We start from the raw sequence: 19,845 nt of genomic DNA on the forward strand, positions 1-19,845 counted from the left end.
CGTTCTCAGCAGTGGAATGAAAGGTAGCTCTTTCACAGGATTCAAACTGTTTCCATATCGAATTTCGTCTAAAAAAACCCTTAATTTTGAATCCGAATTAATCTGATAACCCTGAAACCCCATAGAAAAGAAACTACAGGAGAATAGAGATGTATAATGTGTACAAACAAACCTCACAGACAAAAAATAATAATATTGATTTGTGTTTAATATACACAATTTATATTTTTATTAATTTTCTTGAATGTAAATACACACATATCAGACTCTTATATCTATTGATTATTCTAATAACGTTTTACTACGCTAAACATATGAACAAGCTCACAGCACTTTCTGTTTAGTGGTTACAGCCCATAGATGTCACAACCTGACTGGACCTCCCACCATGATATTGAAATTTCTATTTTAATGTATAACAGTAGTCCCGTTGTTTGAAAAAGAATACAATTGGAATAGGTCAAACACACCTGTATTCTTGAAAATCTGACTGTTAAGTGATCGGTAGGCAGCGGCTTGGCTCTGCCCCTGGCATTGCTGAAGTCCATGGGCGACGGTAACCACTCACCATCAGGTGGGCCGTATGCCCGTCTGCCAACAAAGGCAATAAAAAATAAAAAAAAAGATTTAAATTATAAAACATGAGGTTCTAAAAAATAACATATTATACATAATGTTAAATTAAATTTATAGTTATATAAAAGTTTTAAAATAATTCTGATTTATATAAAAGTTTTATTCTCTTTACAATTTATATATAAAATAACATTTAATACTTGCTCACTTTGAGGTATTGTCAATTTTCACATAGGAATGGATATTCTTATCCTCATAGTCTTCAATTAATTCTCATTTACTAACAGTAATACACTAGCTGAGTGCTATTTCATTTTTCAAGTATTTCAGTCATATTTAATTACCAACAAAATAGTCTCCAACAAATAAATACAATATATTTTAAGTTAATATTAATCTGAAGTGAATAAAACAGTTAATAATTACTTAAACAATAGTGTTCCTAGTACAAATCCACTGCTGAAACCTACAAAATTTTCTCAATATATCGGCATTTATGGTGTCACATACTGCTCTTGAATATTTCATATCATTAAAATTACCGTACTGTACCAGCTCCATACCGTATTTCTTTTTCGAATTGCTCAGCTTTCAACGTGCCATCTATACTCACACAGTTTTCATTGAAAACACTGTATGCTGAAACTTCACCCCGCTTTTTAGGCGTTGTCCTAGTGTTAACGCAAATACCTATTAAAACAGATACTACAAAAAATACAGCACCAAACTGTATCTGTAAGAAGTACATGTACAAAGATAACCAGATAATAGAGCCGATTGACCATTTAATTGCGAAATATTGCCAAGATTCTTTCGGCTCATCTTCTAAGGATTCCAGTTCACTTGCTTCTGAAGTTATATCACTCGGGTCTTCAGTTTGTAGAGGTTGGAATTTCTGAGGTATTTGTTCTTCATTTTCAATCTGGAAAGTTAGTTAATGCGTTTTACTCTTGTTAAGTTTAATGTTAATTGACCTATAGCTTTATCAAAAACTTTAACAAACAGTCAGTTTTATTTTGCCAGTCGGTCTTTATTTTGAAACACATTTTTGTAGAATCAAGATACATTATATTAGCTAGAAGTTTTAGTTATAAACACAATTAATAGCAAGAACTATTGATATTAAAAATGCAGAGTTTATCAAAACTCGAAGTAACCTTATAGATTATATTTATATTCCCTTCTATAGTTAGTTCTTAGTTCATGTTATAAAATATAAGTTTATGATCTTTTCTGTGATTTCTAAGCCATAGACAGTTATAACTATTTTTTAAATTTAAAAATTTAAACAGTTTCATCTTGCAGTTTTTTTCGACGCTTCGAATATTTTACAGTCGTAAGTCGCCACGTAAACTAACTAAAGTATTCGTATCGTCAGAAATAATTAAACTAGATTTTAAACTGCAAAAGTAATTTTCTTTATATTCAGTCTTTTTTTTATCACTTTAAAATTAATTGGTTTATCTTAATAATAATTAAACTCACGAGCAAAACCTCTTCTTCGCTTCTATCTTTGGTCATGTCTAAAAAAACTTGTGGTATCAGAAAGTTGACAATTTTATCTTTCGACTTTCTTATCTTTTCTTTCGTATTTTCTACCAATTCTTTTCGGCGTCTTAAGGCCCGATATTCCTTTAATTTTGCCTCCATTCGTAAAGAAATTGGGCTATTGAATACTTTTCTTTTAATTTCTTATCTACTACTACTGTACTAGCTGGCATAAGTTTTAATTTATCACACAATTTATAATACACTTTATGATAACAGACTCATATAATCAGATCTTTTGTAGAAGGTAAGTTTAAAAAAAAAGAGGTTTAAACAAAAATATTAATAAAAACAAATACGTAAAATTCTAAACAATAAATAAAAGTAGACGACTTTTTTTTTATGACCTGGTATTAAAGACCTTTAGGTCAAACGTAGACAACGGATAGTCTAAGCATAGATTACAACTAGTGTAATGCCGGCCACTGACATGCGCGCAAATATTCGTACATTGTACGAATGTTTGCGCGCATGTGAAGGGCCGTCAAACATTCATTCGCAAACCTAGCTGTGCAAATGGGTTCGCATACTCAATTTGCGAACCCGTTTGCGCTTCCTCCTACACTTGTTTACGAATGTCTCACGAATTTCTCCTCCTTTTTAATTCGTCAATAGAACATTGAAAAGAAAAAGAGTTTTGAATTCTTTCCCAGACATCATTAACAGCCATGCTGTTTTTATGGGATTTCTTTTGATGAAGAAACGCTACACAGTAGACGTCACGAACTATGAAAATGGCGATACGTCCGTCACCTTCGCAATCGTCGGCGCAGCTGGGCAAGCGAATGTGTGGGAGACTACGCGAAGGTTCGAGGTTCGCGCGCTTTGATGTCTGTTAAAAAACCGACACAGCTTGGAAAACCACGAATGCAGCGAAAGCTTTGCATAATCATTCGCAAATGTCGTCCTACACTTGCGGGTTTGCGTACTCGTGCGCATGTGAGTGACCGGTGTAATAAATATTCATACTGTCATACACAAAAGTCTCACTGAATTTGGCTCCCTCTTTTTTTATTTTCGGATTTTTTTGATTTTTATTATTTATTCGTCGTTTGTTCGTTAATGTTCGAATGTAAAATTGTTTGTTCGTCTTTTATTTATAATTAATTAATTAAACAAATGATCACCCTTAAGTTACCCCCTCTTACTAGATATTTTTATTTTTATCGCTCAAATTAATTAATTTTGATCAATTATCGTTTGTTCGACGACTATTGGTGATTGTTCGATCATAAAAACAATTAATTTCCCAATTATTAATTATTTTATATCTAATACGCAAACCATCACCTCACGCCTACATTGCGCATGCGCCGGTTTTGTCAATCTAGTCAGATTTATATCATGTTTATATTTATACTAGCGTTTTGTTAACAAGTGCGTTTATACTGTCTAATTATTTCTTATGTAGATCAGAAAAATATTGAAAACTCCAACAAACTTCAACAATACTTCAACAAAAAAATGTCAGTGAAGACGGCCAATTAGTCGTTAAAGTATGATTAGCGCGGTTTTAATAAATTCGGTTATTTTTAATGATATTGAATATTATCTCAATTACTAAGATTTAATATAATTCATTTCAACGATTTTTTATTTTAATTAATTTTAAAATAAACACGTGTCAACAGTCATTACCACAGGTCAGTATAGTAGTAGCACTCAGTGTCAGTCAATAATTTCATGTTAAAATATGTCACTGTACCTAAAATATTACACAAATTCTATGTGAAATGTTATTACATGAGCCAATTTAATAAGTTTTTTTTTATATCTTAACACAGACTATTGAAATTCAAATTGACACTGTCATTTGCTTTCCATTTGAGCAGATAAAGAGAACGAACTGATTTTTATTTTGTTTATCTAAATATTATTTTCCTTAAATTTTAGGGTTTGATATTTTATGATATGTTATAACCATAGAGTTAGTATCAACCTTATGAACTCCATGGTTATAACACTGACTGTTTAGCGTAGATAATAAATAAACATACTTAATACTAGCGACCCGCCCTCGCTTCGCTTCGGAAACATTAAAACACACATGAAACCAAAAAAATAAAAAAAAAAATTTTTTAAAAAAAGTAGCCTATGTTCATCAGGGACAATGTCGGCTTCTAATGGAAAAAGAATTTTTCAAATCGGTCCAGTAGTTTCGGAGCCTATTCGAAACAAACAAACAAACAAATCTTTCCTCTTTATAATATTAGTATAGATATAGATATAGATTTAAGACTACAGGACAGGCTCGAGACTATGGCGGGAATGCTAGAATCGAAGTTGTATGAATTGTTTTATTTGTTAATTTAGGTACTCCGTAAGTAGAAATTGTCTAAGCTAGGTTATAAGGTCTTATAGCCGTTGGCCGTAAATAAATTATGAAAAAAAGTACAGGCGCGCACGATCGATGTAGGAACTTCCGGTTAAAATGAGTACTACCATATAATTCGCTTTTCGACATTGACTAGATTGATTTATGACTAGAGAATTCATTATTAAATGGAACATCAATCAGAAATGGGTGTTTACGGCGATACTCCTAACGTGCAAAACAGTGGAAACTATATTACAATAATACCTGTGGACTACACACGTAGAGGATATCAGATGCAAGCAGAATATCAATATAAGTAAGAATTATTGAATTACATATAAAAAACTTCTGTGTTTCCAACACACATAACACAGTAGTGCAAATCTGAGTTACGTTCATTCAATGTGGATCGGTGATTTGTTGACTTGTTTTATTTTAATGAATTTTTAATATTCTCGGCTTACGACCCACCTGGTGTTAAGTGGTTATCGGGGCTCATTAACATAAACAAAGTGAATTCCGGCATACTTTGAGACACGAGTTCTAAGTCTCAGTTTTACAGTACAACGGCTGCCCCGCCCTTCAAACCGAAACGCATTATTGCTTCACGGCAGAATAGGCAGTATGGTGGTACCTAGTAGTTCGTAGTCACAATACGGTTTACAACCAGTAGAACTCAATCCTCTGTGATAGCTTTTTTTTCCCCCTACCTGTGCTGATAGCCTTGAGAGGCTATTTCAGCTCCGCCTTGACGTGTAGGTGAGCTTACGGGGCTCAAACCGGACTTCCTAGCACTGGCCCTAGCAAGAGCAGTGCTTAGCAGAATCTACCACCGGATCGGAAACTTGACCCACTGAGAAGATCCGGCGAGAAACTCAGTGGGCTGTGTCTATGGGTTAATTTACTCGTCGAGCCTTTCGTAGCAAACGGGTTCGGCGAGAACGGTGACCAGTGCTTGAGGTACCTAAGCACCGTTAAGGGATCGGGAGGTTCCGTAATGACGTATTTATTGCGACGTCGACTGTTTACTATTCAGTCCACAGGATTGACAATTTCCTGCCGCCACGACAAGAGGCTTTTCGTGTCGTGCCTTTTGTTGACTTCGAATGCAAACTTAAGAGCTCTATTTTCAAAGTTCAAGTGTCGTTGCGCTGTGGAAAAAAACTATAGATGGGTTCTTTCCAGAGACGAATGGTATTCGGCAAAAATATTCTTTAGAATCATATGTGTACTGTGGTAGGCTGTATTTTCCGGGTAGTCCGAATTCTGCCAACTTCGAGTGGTAGAATGTGTGTTATGGTAGATAAGTTTTTTTTTTCTGACTTTTGTTACTTAAATTTAAGTACGTACAACTTTGCCAACGTCGGCTAGTGGAGGTATCAACGTAATTATGCTAAGATATTTACATTACATTTAAAGACATGACCCGAAAATAAAGTTACCTATTTAGTTTAACAATTTTTGAATTGAACGGTTATTAGGAACTACCTACAATTTTATATTATTAGCGTGTATGAAAGATCCAAGCGAGTAGACTGCCTTTTTAGTGGAGAAAGTCAATAGGAAGTAATCGGAATCATCACAAATAAAAATTCCTCTACGAATAAATGAAAACGTTTTTATTTCAGCGAGTTTCGATCCCGCGAAGAATATTACAGCGTTCAAAGTCAAAAGTTACAGGCTGAGGTTAACGCGCATTTGTATTCGGTCTCGCAAAGGTTGCCCCACCTCTCGTACAGTCCGCTGGGTCGGCATAATGAGTGGGACAAACACGATCCCCACAAGCCCCTCCAGTCCGACTCGAAAGAGAGCAACAGCTCCGATTCCCTCGAGAAAAGCGTCATGGGTAAGCTAAGATTGTTGGCAATCGATTCCGGATCGACCACAATTTTTTTCGTATATAGAAATTAGGTATTGAGCTAATTAACCCATTGCACACGAGAGTCGAGTATCGCTAAGTGTGCTTAGTGCGAGTTTTTTAACGTTCTCGATAGCGTAAAAGTTAACACAGCGCCCCTAGCGGCAAACGTAGGCAAACGTTCCAGCTTCATACAAATTTGAGTTAACTTTTACGCTATCGAGAACGTTAAAAAACTCGCACTAAACACACAGCACATCATTTAAGTACAAAAGACAAAAATAACGTTAAGAACAGATATAAAAAAAACATAAACAAGACGTCAATGATCAATTCTGCACATCGAATTTTCGCACCAAACAAAATGGTGAATCATCTCTCGAGTTGTACGTACGTATTGTTTGCCCTATCCATCTGTCCATACGTCGCGTCCATTACCAAGATATTCTAAAGACATACCTAATACATTGAACAGCTTCCGTTGCGTCTGCGACTAGTGAAAATCTTAGAATAATCATATATTACCAGGATCCAATCTGAGTAGCTGTTCTAATCAAACCGGATCCAGTAGCATAGCGGCCGGCTCCTTCAGCACAACAGAACCTATTACCAGTGGAGGGAGTTCGTCTAGTGCTATATCCCCACCATTACCAGGTAAGGCTGATAGGTTGTTATCATCAATATTGATGACGAGAACTCCTATAGTTCACTCAAGCATGATCCCATTATGCGTTACGAAGGTTTTTTTGTGGCTACAACACGATTATTAGTGTTTAAATATATTTTTTAATTCAAGATGTCGACAATCGCGTCTGTAATAATTAACTAGGTGACATTTATCGCCTTCTATGTCTTGTTCTAATTCGTCGATGCTCTGAATTATAGTGAACGCTTTGTTGTTGCAACTAATTAATAATTATAAATAAATAAAAAGTTCCTAATTATAGTTTAGTATGTAATTAAGTTTATTGCATAGTCCCGTCACGAGAAGCCTTAAGTTATAAGTAAGCAAAGAACTACTAAGTTACGTTATTACGTAGCGACAATTCAATCAACAACAAATAATCCCAAATTCAATCAACTCATAGTTAGATAATTGTTGAGTTAAGCTCGCCATTTTTTATATCTTATCCCAATTACTGTATTTTATTAACAGTGTGTACAAATAAAGAATAAAGAATAAAGAATACGTGTAAAATTAAATTAGTCTTAGTATTAGTCTAGTGTTTCGTGATACCGAAACGCCTCTGACTCATGAAACATAATCATTTGGGTCTGCATTTTGAAGCATGTTAACACTGATGCTGACAATGTTGTCACCTCAAAACTTTTTTCTATACTCTATTTCAATTACGAAGTCCCATGAGACAGATGTTATTATTATGTTATTGTGTGTGTGAATTAATTGTATACCTAATGATTTAGATTGATTGTGTATTTTTTAAATAATGTTTACGACATTAAACAAAAAAAGATTATTATTTCAAATTAGGCGAAACCTGAAGTTCTAAGAAGTGTCAAAAGGAATTTCATAATTGGAATAGAGTATAGATAAACCGATATTGATGATTCTTTTACCTATTTATTTATTTATTTATAAAGCTAATGCATCATTTATGGTGCGAATTTCATAAAGATCTGACCAGTGTTTATTGAGTTATCCTTAAAAATGCATACTATTTAATTGTTCTCAATTACATTGATGATTTTCTCATTTTGTGTCGTTGTCTGTTTTCTTTTCTTTTTGTTAAAAAAAAATCAATTATATCTAAACAAATACGTATCTAACAAGTGTTGGGGGATACGATATAAGAATAACATCAATTATTAAAGTTAATAATTACATTATTAATACCAGACACCTGACCGACAGAGCATCAAAGCAAATATGACTTGACCTTGTAACTGAGGAGAACCGTCTCTGTGTGTAAAAAGTATCCGTAAAAAACTGTTAAATAAAGGTGGCGCTCCAGTAGCAACCAGGTAAATTTTAAAAAAGGCGCTGAAACTTATTAGAATAAGATAGAGAAATAAAAAAGGACGAAAGAGCTGTAAGCACTACAAAATCACAAAAAGTATTTTATTTAAAGCTAATAAGAAAATGTAATCGATGTCTCCACGTTTTACCACAACAATAATTTTATAATAGGTTATATTGACGAAATTAGTTTGGACTACGTAAACATGTGAGGTCTTGTATATTACACTGTCACTAACTACTCTAGTCATTAAATATATTAAAGAACAATGGCAATTTTTTACCTGAATGTTTTAAAAGGCGTCTAAGATTAAGAAATAAACGAAACTTCATCATTTTATTTGCTCGTTTTTTATACGATGTTAGATTTACGTGGCAAAGCCACGAAAAAATGTTAATGTAATAAGCTTTTAATTCGATTTTTGTGTACTTCCGGTTTAATACATTTGTAAAGGATGGCATTTATACTATTAGAAAAAAAAGGAATATTTTTTGATAATGAATATTCATAAAGTATTTAAAATGAAAATAATAATATTAATTATCCTTTGTTACAATTAGTACTTAATTAAATAACAAAATATGTAATAGTAATGGCAGCACTGCAGATGACAATGATTTTAATTTAGGCTATAAGGTCCTGTAACCATTGGCCGTAAATAAATTAAAAAAAAAAAAAAAAAAAAACAATGATTTTAACAATATGACAACTGACATAATGCGCATCACTGTGCCCGTCCATAAGGCTCGTGAGTGGAAGAGAGAGCGAAATACTCGCTGCAGCGCACCGATTTTTTATGACCCAAACTGCACGGACAAAATAATTCTACTATAGTAAATTAGCTTTGCAAGCCTTCGTTTGTCCCAAATATGTGACTAATTCGTTCAAAAGGTTAAAAGTACCTATCTCTGACACACATTTTTACACATTTACAAAGAAGAAAGAACACACTATATAATATGTATATTTACCTAGGTAGCTCTGCAATTGCTAAGGGTACCTACTTGAGTACTATTAGAGGTGTATCCTTGGTTCATCTATAATAATGAAACTAAAAATGTTATTTAAACATATCGTTTACTTATTTTTTCAATTTGTTATAGTCCGTGCCTACAAAAATCGGAGACATCTATTTATTGATAGATAACCTCAAATTATAAAGTAAAGTAAACACGTTGATATCTTTTTTTTGTGACTTTATAATACCAAAAATATTTCTGATTAAGCTTAAGCTATGTTATTCCTATAGTTTTAGTATTTTTTTGTTTCAAGACGCCTCAAATAGATATCAGGTAAAATGTTGTATAGAAAGCTGCCATTGTTCTTTCCTAACTCATCATACTTCAAAACAACTGCTCAATTCATATCATACCCTGTGCCTATGCTAGCGCCATTCTGGAGGATTTTTGAACTGTTATTTAGTGCTGAAATTGGGACACTTTTTCAAGCTTCTCCCATATGAGAGGGTTTTCCTTACCTCTACCCTCCATACTTCTAACTTATCTGAAGTATTTAAGTACGTTAATCATAAGCTACGTTCGTACTGGTTAATGTTTCGCGTCAATGTTGGTTGATGCATATCCAAAGCCGCTGATAAAGAGATCTCTTCACCCAGGATCCTCGGGTAGCACAGCCTCTTCATCGACGGTAACATCGAACCCCGTCACTTGCATCTACCTTATGTCTCGTACCGCGATCATGATGGAGATGAGCTCGGAAGAAGTACCGGCCAATGTGACAACAGCACGATTCCTTAATGCGGTTCTGGCCACTGAAGAGTTAGGGTTGTCGCAGCCTTCGACCAGAAGCGTGGCGGCTAACGTTTTTGCGCTGTGGATGTGCAGTCCACTGTTGGGTAAGTTTAGTCTAGATAAACTAGGTTAGTTAATTAAGGCACTTGAAGAACGTATACTGAGACAAAAAGCTGGTTTCTCGGGCAAGGAGCCAAACCTCCAACGAGGTATCCGTGCCTAAGACGCACGCGGGGTTTTTTTTTATTCTTATTTATTGCATAGAAGGGGGGACGAGCTCACAGCCCACCTGGTGTTAAGTGGTTGCCGAAGCACCCTTCAAATCGAAACGCATTATTGCTTTATGGCAGAAACAGGCAGGATGGTGATATACCTACCCGTGCGGACTCACAAGAGGTCCTACCAGAGTCCATAGAATCTGGGATTGGACGGTCTGCAGATGTTGCGAGTAGACCGCAGGCCCAAGAGTGTTTTAAGGGCCCTACCGCACTAAATGACTCCACCTTGCACTCTTACACCCGACGTCCGATCTCCACCCAGAGTCAGAACCCGGTCAGTGTAGAGGGGTTCTCGTTGTTAAGACTACAACCGGATCTGGTACCTAAGATATCTTCACGACCGACTACCACAATGAACCGATAACATAAAAATGTGCAGAATGGTGGTACTTAGCCGTATAGGCTCAATATACGCCCTACCACAATGAGATTATTTGTTAGGCTCTTATGTTATAGAATATGGTCATGGTGCATAACAATATTAACGTAAAAATGCTTGTAGAAATCCAATTGAAGCCTCATCACAGTCCATGGAAAATCTGGGCAAACTGGCAGAAACTACTGTTGCGTTACGGACATGGGTCAGAATCGAAGCGACGTCGGGATCAGCCAGTATTGAGATTACAGAGAAACGTTTTCTTTCCCAAACACCTCGAAGAAGGAATCAAGTAAGCTTTTAAGCAGATAATTAGAGCTTGGTCTGTATTAGGATTTTTTTTTATTGCCTAGATGTGTGGACGAGCTCACAGCCCACCTGGTGTTAAGCGGTTACTGAAACCCATAGACATCTACAACGTAAATGCGCCACACACCTTGAAAAACAGATAATTTCAATCATCAACTTCAACATCAATTTCATCATCAACAGATCAACAAAAATTTAGAAAGACATTGATCATTTATATTTAAGTGACTTGGAATAAAAGCAAGGAGGTTCTGAATTGTGGTTGTATGTTGCAGTAAAACACAAATAAGTTCACGTTCTACACGTGGTTTTGGGTTGCGATGGATTCAGTGACCTGAATATGGTCGCATCTTTAGGCATGCTCTCGCAGTTTCTGTTTTTTTTGACAGTAACATGCATTTATTATGGTACTTAGTTTCTACTACGATCAAAATAATATTTACTAAATTTGGCGAATCACATTCTATAACATAATGTGACAAAAGACCGAGCACGGAGATTTTAGAGTTTTAAAAAAGAAGCAGAAATAGATTTTCTCTATATTCACTTCTTACAAATAATTATGGGTAACATTTTTTAGGGTTTCTATGGCGTTGTTGTCAGCATACTTGAGTGCTGGATTGGGAGTGGTGGGTTCGATTCCCACTTGGGGCAAACGTTCAATCTGTTTATGTTTATATCTATTTAAATGTGTACGTGACTTTAAGCAGTATCTTTGTGAAAGATTTCGTATAAGCTTTCGTACATTGCTTGTATGTGTTTCATCGGCGCTTTTTATACAAGAGAAATTCCCAGCTTCGGGTCTGTGAACGAAAAAACTTTATTTCAGAGATTCCCGTATACAAGAATTGTTATATGAAGAAGCTCGTCACAACGTGGTCACAGGGAGGTATCCTTTAGAGAGTGCTCAAGCTGTTATGCTTGGAGGGCTGCAAGCTAGGATACAACTTGGCCCTTACGATCCGCACCGACATACAGCTAAATTTTTTAGGTATTTCCTAGCAGCTCTGTGTAAACCAGCTCTTAGAGGATTATGGAACCTCTCTATTTAGATCATATATTATAAAGTGAATTTCGACACCCATCTTAAATGATATCAGTATGAGTATGAGGTCTAAGTCTTAATTTTATTGCTAATTATATCTACCCACGCTTCAAACTAGAACGCATGACTAATTCGCGACAGAATGAGCGGAGTGATGATACCCAAAGATGAGAATTTCATTAGTATTTCTTTTAAGGGTTAATAGAGGTTGGTAATTGAGATACTACGTAAGACGTAACAACTTTTGTATACATATGACGGATAGGCTGATTCCATGGGATTTTTAAAATGATGACGTGAGCGTTGCTGACACCATTCTCTTCATAATTATAACTGTCTTTCATAGTGACAGTAATTAAGTCTAACATTTCCAATGTATTTATTCCATTTCAAGTGTACAACGATAACAACAGAGAGCTCCGCCTCGGTCGGCTACTCGAGTCTGAATGTTTTGTGCGACAATATTCACTCGTATTTAGAATAGAAAGTGGGGGTAGCTTAGTCATGAATTCTCTCGAATACCGTCTTAAGCAGTTGTTGACATGCGTAAGGTTAAAGAAACAGTTAATTTTAACTTTTTTAAGTTAACTAAATAGTGACGTTGCGCCGACATATATTATAAAAAATATATGTCTTGTTTTCTTTCAGGGAGCATCAAGACAAATATTTGCCGAAACATGCGCGTTCAGGGCGTTGGGCCCAACTACTGCCAGCCGGCAGGAAGAGCAGCCCCGAAGCCAAACTGTTAGAACAAGCGCAGAGACCTCCTGCCGCTTCACCGAGGAAGCTACGACATAAATACTTGGCTCACACCAGAACTCTCCCTACTTATGGGTCTGTCTATTTAAACTTATGATCTTTTTTGTCTAGGAAAGTCCACATAGAAGCCAGTCGATTACTACCAAGGGAATGAGAAGACAATAGTACCTTCCGTAGCTGAATTTATAAAACACCCAGTTTCGTAACTATATATGCATAACTACTAGCGGACCCGACAGACGTTGTCTCGTGAACGCATACACAAAAATTCATTCATTTCAATCCAGCCGCTTAGTTGCAGTATAGATAATCTAGGTACCGACTGTAGCGCCATCTGCCTGGCTGATTTATGAATCTAAGCCATCCACCCAAAATTACAAAAAAAATCATTCAAATCGGTACAGCCGTTTAGGAGTTCAGTAACATACAGTAGAATTATATATATATATAAAGATATGATTGCCAGTTTTCAAATTTTATGACAGACGTCAAAATAGACGATGTGGGATTTGTGTCGTATAATCGAAATGAAACCCACATTTATACCTGCACTATACCCACAATTCTGTTTACTGATGCAGGGCCGCCTTCTTCCAAGGGCAAATCGAGCAGCCAGTCCGGAGTTTGACCAGTCTATTGACCCACGAAGATATTCCGGTCTTGGTGGCTGTCAACTCCAATGGGGTTTACGTGATTGATGATACTGAAAGCGTATGTGATGTACTCATAATCTTTTTTATTTTTTATTGCTTAGATGGATGGACGAGCTCACAGCCCACCTGGTGTTAAGTGGTTACTGGAGCCCATAGACTTCTACAACGTAAATGCGACACCCACCTTGAGTTATAAGTTCTAAGGTCTCAGTATAGTTACAACGGCTGCCCCACCCTTCAAACCGAAACGCATTACTGCTTCACGGCAGAAGTAGGCCCCTACCTGCCTGGTGGTACCTACCCGTGCGGACTCACAAGACGTCCTACCACCAACGATCCACGACGTCAAAGTATAATTTTGCGGGTTTGATTTTGATTACACGATGTTATTCCTTTACCGTGGAAGTCAATCGTGAACATTTGTCAAGTACGTATTTCATTAGAAAAATTGGTACCCGCCGGCGAGATTCGGACACCGTTGCGTCGCTAGATACAAATGCACCGGAAGTCTTATCCTTTTGGCCACGACGACTTCTCAATTTACTTTTATTTCGTCCAAAAGTATTCCGTATCTAATATTTGTTTCGAAGATCTCTTATGTATTTAAAACGCTTTTCATACAAAATAATATTATTAGCTAAAACAAATTACAATTTAAAAAACCGTGGTGTTTCACATTAGGCAAACTTATGTCGTGATTGTGTCGACGCCACTAAAATACATAAAGTGGATTAATTTTACAGCAAATCTTTGAGTCTCGTTGCAATAGTCAACTAATCTAGTTTAGATTGGTCACTTATCAGAGTGGTTCACGGTATGCGATACATGCTTTTTTGACACCAAATTTTCCTTGTTGTGGCCCTCGAATTCATCCCCAGTCACCGTCCTCGCCGAACCCGTCGCTTGCGACGAAGGGCTCGACAAGTAAATTAACTCTCAGACACAGCCCACTGAGCTTCTCGCCGGATCTTCTCAATGGGTTGCGTTTTTGATCGGGTGGTAGATTCTGCAAAGCACTGCTCTCGCTAGGGCCAGTGTTAGCAACACCTACGGTTTGAGCCCCGAGAGCTCACCTACATGCTAGGGTAACGCTAATATAGCCTCAAAAGGCTATCAGCAAAGGTAGGAAAAAAAAAAACATCTCCTAAGTTATGTTCAATATCCTTCCTTTATTCCAAATCTGTTTTTAATGAGTTCGGTCAGGGACTTGCGAGTTATTAAACGGGACCCCAAACGTCTTTTATTTTATTTTATAGCTTGGATGGGTGGACGCGCTCACAGCCCACCTGGTGTTAAGTGGTTACTGGAGCCCATAGACATCTACAATGCAAATGCGCCACCCACCTTGAGATGTAAGTTCTAAGGTCTCAGTATAGTTACAACGGCTGCCCCGCTCTTCAAACCGAAACGCATTACTGCTTCACGGCAGGAATAGGTAGGGTGGTGGTATCTGCCCGTGCGGACTCACAAGAGGTCTTACCACCTGTAATTCGCCAGTCTTCGCCAGAGACGAGAGCCCAAGACAATTGAGAGCGGTCGGCAGCAACAGGTCCGGTCTTATAACTTAACCTAAACCCCCCATTCCTACCAGCTAACTTCCTTTCCTTCCTTTCCTAACTTCAAACTAGGTCCGTCGTGAATCTCCCATCAGTAAGCAAAATGATCCGCAAGTTCGAGATATTTACAGACAGTTCTACTTGGTTTGCTGTATGAAGAGCTGTCCTGGGACATCGGCTTACCTTCGGAGGAACACGAAGAGAGTCTACCGTGTCTATTCTTGCAGTTCATGGTTGTCGAAAACGGTTTAAGAGTCTCCAAAATTTTGCAGGTGAACAAACACTTCTAGTTTGTACTTTCGTTCTTCTTAAATTTAGTAAGGCTACATTATATTAATGGACGAAATTAAACACCTAATATCAGCGTATTCACTGTAATGTTTTTGTGTACTTACTGCGCTTGCGTTGTGTGAAAGCGACAAATAATCAAAACCAAAATTAAGTTTAATGTTATGTGATTTGGTCATAGAAACGTAAATCCCTTGAATCGTGAAGATGAAATCTCAATTGTAGTGTCCTTTGAAAGCGTAACTCATGACTGCTTCGGAAGAAATAGGTGGAATCTGAAAAGCTTCATAATGGTTGGGGAAAAAGTATCTTCGCGTTTTTTAAGAAAATTCACAACATTTTTTAATATAGTTTATTTACATTTAACTAAAGTATGTAGGTACCATTTTGTTCGATAGCTTTTTGCTATCTTGTAGGTAGAGACATGATCCCATTGCGATAGAAATTTTGGGGCTTCTGATCAAAATACCGCGACAATTGGTTTTGGCAGTCCTCTCGTGATGTTAACCTGACACTGCCTAAAGAATTCTGAATCGTACCCAATAAAAGTGTAACCTTGTAAGGAAGAAATTTGAACCGAAATAGGAATCGCCGACAAAAGTCCTCAATGCAATTTTAGGTATTCTCGAGACAAGCTAGCATGATGGATACGTTGATAGAGCACTTCGCTGGGGAATACAGAAAGAGGCTTGGACAGGAGACGCCAAGTGATCACGCCAATTACGACTACCATTCAGGTTGGTACCGAGCTCTGTGCTTATATGCAACGATTTTTTTTTTATTGCAGATGTGTGTGGACGAATTCATCTAATGTTAAGTGGTTACCGGAGCCTATGACGTAAATGCTGTCACCTACCTTGAAACATGAGTTCTAAGGTCTCAGTAAAGTTACAGCGGCTACTCCACCCTTCAAACCGAAACGCATTACTACTTCACGGCAGAAATAGGCGGGGTGGTACTCACTCGTGCGGACTCACAAGTTTTCCTACCACCAGTGATTTCATTTCAAGTTTCATTTTTATTACACGATGTTATTCCTTCACCGTGGAAGATCAACCGTCAATCATGTTAAGTACCTATTTCATTAGAAAAATTGGTATTTGCCTGCGGGATTCAAACACCAGTGCATCGCAAGATATAAATGCACCGGACGTCTTATTTTTCAGGCCACGACGACTTCAAAACAGGCTTTTACAGGCTTTTTAACAGACTTTTTACCCATTTTTATTATTTCCTACTACAAAGGATCTTCAAGTTTCCAGGTAACATGAAGCTTTGGCTGGAATCGACTTTTTGCCTCCCTCGAATCGACATTATTAAAGGGTTGTACTCTAAGCAGTGGACAAAATTTACCCCCTCTTGTATTCGGTGTGGCCTCTAACCTTTCACAAATCCCAACCTTTAACAAGAGCTTAACCAAGGGTGTTGGTTTCGGGTCCCAAATCGGGAACGTATGTCTCTGTTTCCCATAGTACAAGGGATCCCAAATGATCGTCTATCTCTTGTTCGTTATTATTATTATCAATAAATATTTTAGGACTGATATTATATTATAGATTCCGGTAGTATATCCCTGCCTCCGTTATCAAGGCCAGATTCTCCCCAACGTAGATTGGCCAACAAGTTGTCTAGGTTGGCGTTGGCCACGCACGACGGACGCGGCAACCTGCTGGGCGGAGCTGGAGATTGGGGCGCGGACTTAGACCATCAACGGCCGTCTTGGATATTACCCAAACACTAAAATTATGTATAGAGACTTTTGCAATTGTTGAACTTCTTTGTGATTATCTAGTCCGAATGTGTTCGTTACTTTGTCTTTTAATTTTGCCTACCTATTCACCAGTAACGTCATAGGGCTATTCTAGCTTTGCATTGGTTGGTGGGCGACCTCACAGGGCTTAGCCTAAAATAATTTGCCATCTGCCCTAGCAAGAACAGTGATTCGCTGAATGTACCACTAAAATCGCGATCCAGCGAAGAACACAGCGATTCAGCAGAGCTATTAGACTAGACTGAAATACTAAATCAATATGTTAGAAATAAAAAAACATGCCTAATTCCAGTATGACATTTTTTCGCGAATAAACCTTTATCTGCGGGACGGGGAAAGTATAACATCCAACTATTATGCGAACGAGGACCAGCTTCAGTGAAGCACTGCTTTTGTTAGTTTTTGTGAAGCTAGACCCTTCGGGGTTACTAGTATAGGTAGGCCAAAAACATACTAAGTACGTATAACATATTATGTAGTGTGCGAAAGGGACAATGCTCTACAAAGCCGAAATTAGCCGAATGTCTCTTTTTAGAGGTCGATGTGCATTATTTCTTGCCCAGTGTCTATATTATAGTATACGGGCATCGTTGCATAAATAAATGGCGCGAATTTTAATTCACAGTGCGAGTGTGATCTCGCGTTAAATAAATGTTACTGTTTTTATGTGTTTATTTTATGTCATATAGTGTAAATATGTTTATTTTAGTTTAGTACCTAAATAGTTTTATTCGTATCCTTTTAGAACAGATAGAGAAATAGAGTAAATTGAACAGTCACGTTCTGGAATTGGGCGCGAAAACAATTTGAACTGAGAAGTACATTGTATTATATTCTTAGGCGTACGCACATAAAAATATAGTTGTGGGAAATCAATGTCTGTAGAATTAAATTTTAAGCCGGTCTGTTTGTATATTAAAACTAATTTTTTGGAACGACGTTTTATTTCTAACCTCAAATGAGATTGAAACTTAATTATTTCGTTTTCTTGTTGATCATCGTTCCTAATTGAACAACTACAAGAGCTAACCGATTTATATCTTTAGAATTCCGTGAAAATAGAAATAGGTGATATAAATTTTAGTTAAGTTAGTTATTGGGCGTATTAAATTATTACTACTGATGGAACATGAAGGTGGAATAGTACCGGATACTACAATGATTATGATCATTATTTCTCAAAGTCCCTTCATAGTGTTATTTTTTTAGTCACAATTTAGAACTGATATATTTCATTTCATATATCCTCCAACCAGGTGGACTGACGACTTAGTGCACATGGCGGGAAGTCAGGCATTATGTGGAAGGCATTGGGGAAGGCCTATGTCCAGCAGTGGGCAGATAAAGGCTGATGATGATATTTCATTTTTCGAAATGGGCGCGAAACTAAGTACCACTTCTAGTTGCATGCTATATATACATCACGTGTTGCATCTGGTGAAGTCATTTGTTTGTGAGTAGCGTTAATCTTGACGAGAAAATATTATGTTACATTTAAGGTTCTTTAAAAAATATATAAATAAAATTCTGGAAGCTTTTAATTTAAGATCTAATGTAAATACTTTTTCGTATATTTCACTATTGGTTTCCGCTTGCTTTTATTTATCAATAAGTTTCTCCTGTAAGTCATCTAATTTAAAATTCATACAACGATAACACCGTAACAAATTTTATTTATTTCATCAAAAAACAAAATCGTACATTAAGTACCTACATATTTGAAAATAAAAATTAGTCTTCTTGTAAACTCGAAATTCAAAATTAAACAGGCCTAATAGGGCTGTGAAACTTTCTTGTATTTTTAATACCTACGCTTTTTTAATACCGCGCTTGACTACAATTTGCCAGTCTGTCCACACGGGCCCTTTTTAAGAAAATATACCAACCCAAAAATAAATTTGAAGATGAACGTAATACTATTTTATGCCATAATAATTCTTTGAACGATTATATTCCTTCAGTAATGGATGTTTGTCAAGATACTCTAGGAGGATTTTATATCTTGGACCTGACAAATCTTGATGCCTTGTCAATCGCACCTCTAGTGTGTGTACTTGGAATGCTAATTCCGCACTGAAATGTCAAAAATTGTAGATGTTATAGCAGATCTGTTTAAAAAAAAAAACGACTTCTGTAGACGTACAGAGGGAGTCGGAGTCCCCGTTCATCTAGTATTAGAGGTCATTAGATCCGAACAATAGTTTCGCACCAAAAGAAGCGTACACAAAAAATGGACGCCTTAAATAGCTGATTTCGATCTAGAATTAACATTATGAAATCATGTATATGCGACCTTTTGTCTCTAACAACTGGCCACTGCGAGAATGCATTCAATCCGACAACAATTTTAAACTGATAATATCACAATAAATCATTCGTTAGTAGGCCAAAAAAATTAAAAAATATTAATTCCGACTCCAAGCCTCTTTTAAGCCAGATCGCCCATTACAAGCATTTTATGGTGCGCAGACTTTTAGCTTTGGAGGGTAGAGGTAAGGAGAACCGTCTCATATGGGAGAAACATGAAAAAGTGTCCCACTTTCAGCACTAAATAACAGTTCGAAAATCCCCCAGAATGGCGCTAGCATAGGCACAGGGTATGATATGAATTGAGCAGTTGTTAACTGATTGAAGTATGCTGAGTTACGAAATTTAATATATTTAATGACTAGAGTAGTTAAAGACTGTAATATTAAAGACCTCACATGTTTGCGTAGTCCAAACTAATTTCGTCAATATAACCTAAAATTATTGCTGTGGTAAAACGTGGAGACATCGATT

General features: G+C 36.8%; 3 protein-coding genes across 3 annotated transcripts in view; 1 reads left to right on the forward strand and 2 right to left on the reverse strand.

The window, feature by feature from the left end:
• Positions 1-199: 199 nt before the first annotated feature.
• Saysd1 (SAYSVFN motif domain containing 1) lies at positions 200-2,477 on the reverse strand. The gene is made up of 2 exons (XM_089738577.1): positions 2,062-2,477; positions 200-1,498 (listed from the first exon to the last, which is right to left on the reverse strand). Exons 1-2 carry the CDS (start codon positions 2,224-2,226, stop codon positions 1,115-1,117), a joined length of 549 nt encoding a protein of 182 aa, XP_089594703.1. The 5' UTR covers positions 2,227-2,477; the 3' UTR covers positions 200-1,114.
• A 2,050-nt stretch (positions 2,478-4,527) lies between these two features.
• Bili (FERM domain-containing protein 8 Bili) lies at positions 4,528-18,855 on the forward strand. The gene is made up of 11 exons (XM_028175543.2): positions 4,528-4,757; positions 6,070-6,287; positions 6,828-6,953; positions 9,894-10,133; positions 10,810-10,975; positions 11,822-11,983; positions 12,686-12,871; positions 13,378-13,507; positions 15,137-15,277; positions 15,913-16,030; positions 16,850-18,855. Exons 1-11 carry the CDS (start codon positions 4,627-4,629, stop codon positions 17,032-17,034), a joined length of 1,803 nt encoding a protein of 600 aa, XP_028031344.2. The 5' UTR covers positions 4,528-4,626; the 3' UTR covers positions 17,035-18,855.
• The window catches only part of lobo (coiled-coil domain-containing protein lost boys), a 183,804-nt gene continuing 182,679 nt past the window's right edge, over positions 18,721-19,845 (reverse strand). The window contains exon 14 of the mRNA XM_028175557.2: positions 18,721-19,137. Within this exon, the coding sequence (XP_028031358.2) occupies positions 18,981-19,137 (157 nt within the window). The 3' untranslated portion in view covers positions 18,721-18,980. The remainder of the gene's footprint in view (positions 19,138-19,845) is intronic.

Source organism: Bombyx mandarina, chromosome 25, assembly GCF_030267445.1.
Source record: "Bombyx mandarina strain Sakado chromosome 25, ASM3026744v2".
Taxonomy (NCBI): domain Eukaryota; kingdom Metazoa; phylum Arthropoda; class Insecta; order Lepidoptera; family Bombycidae; genus Bombyx; species Bombyx mandarina.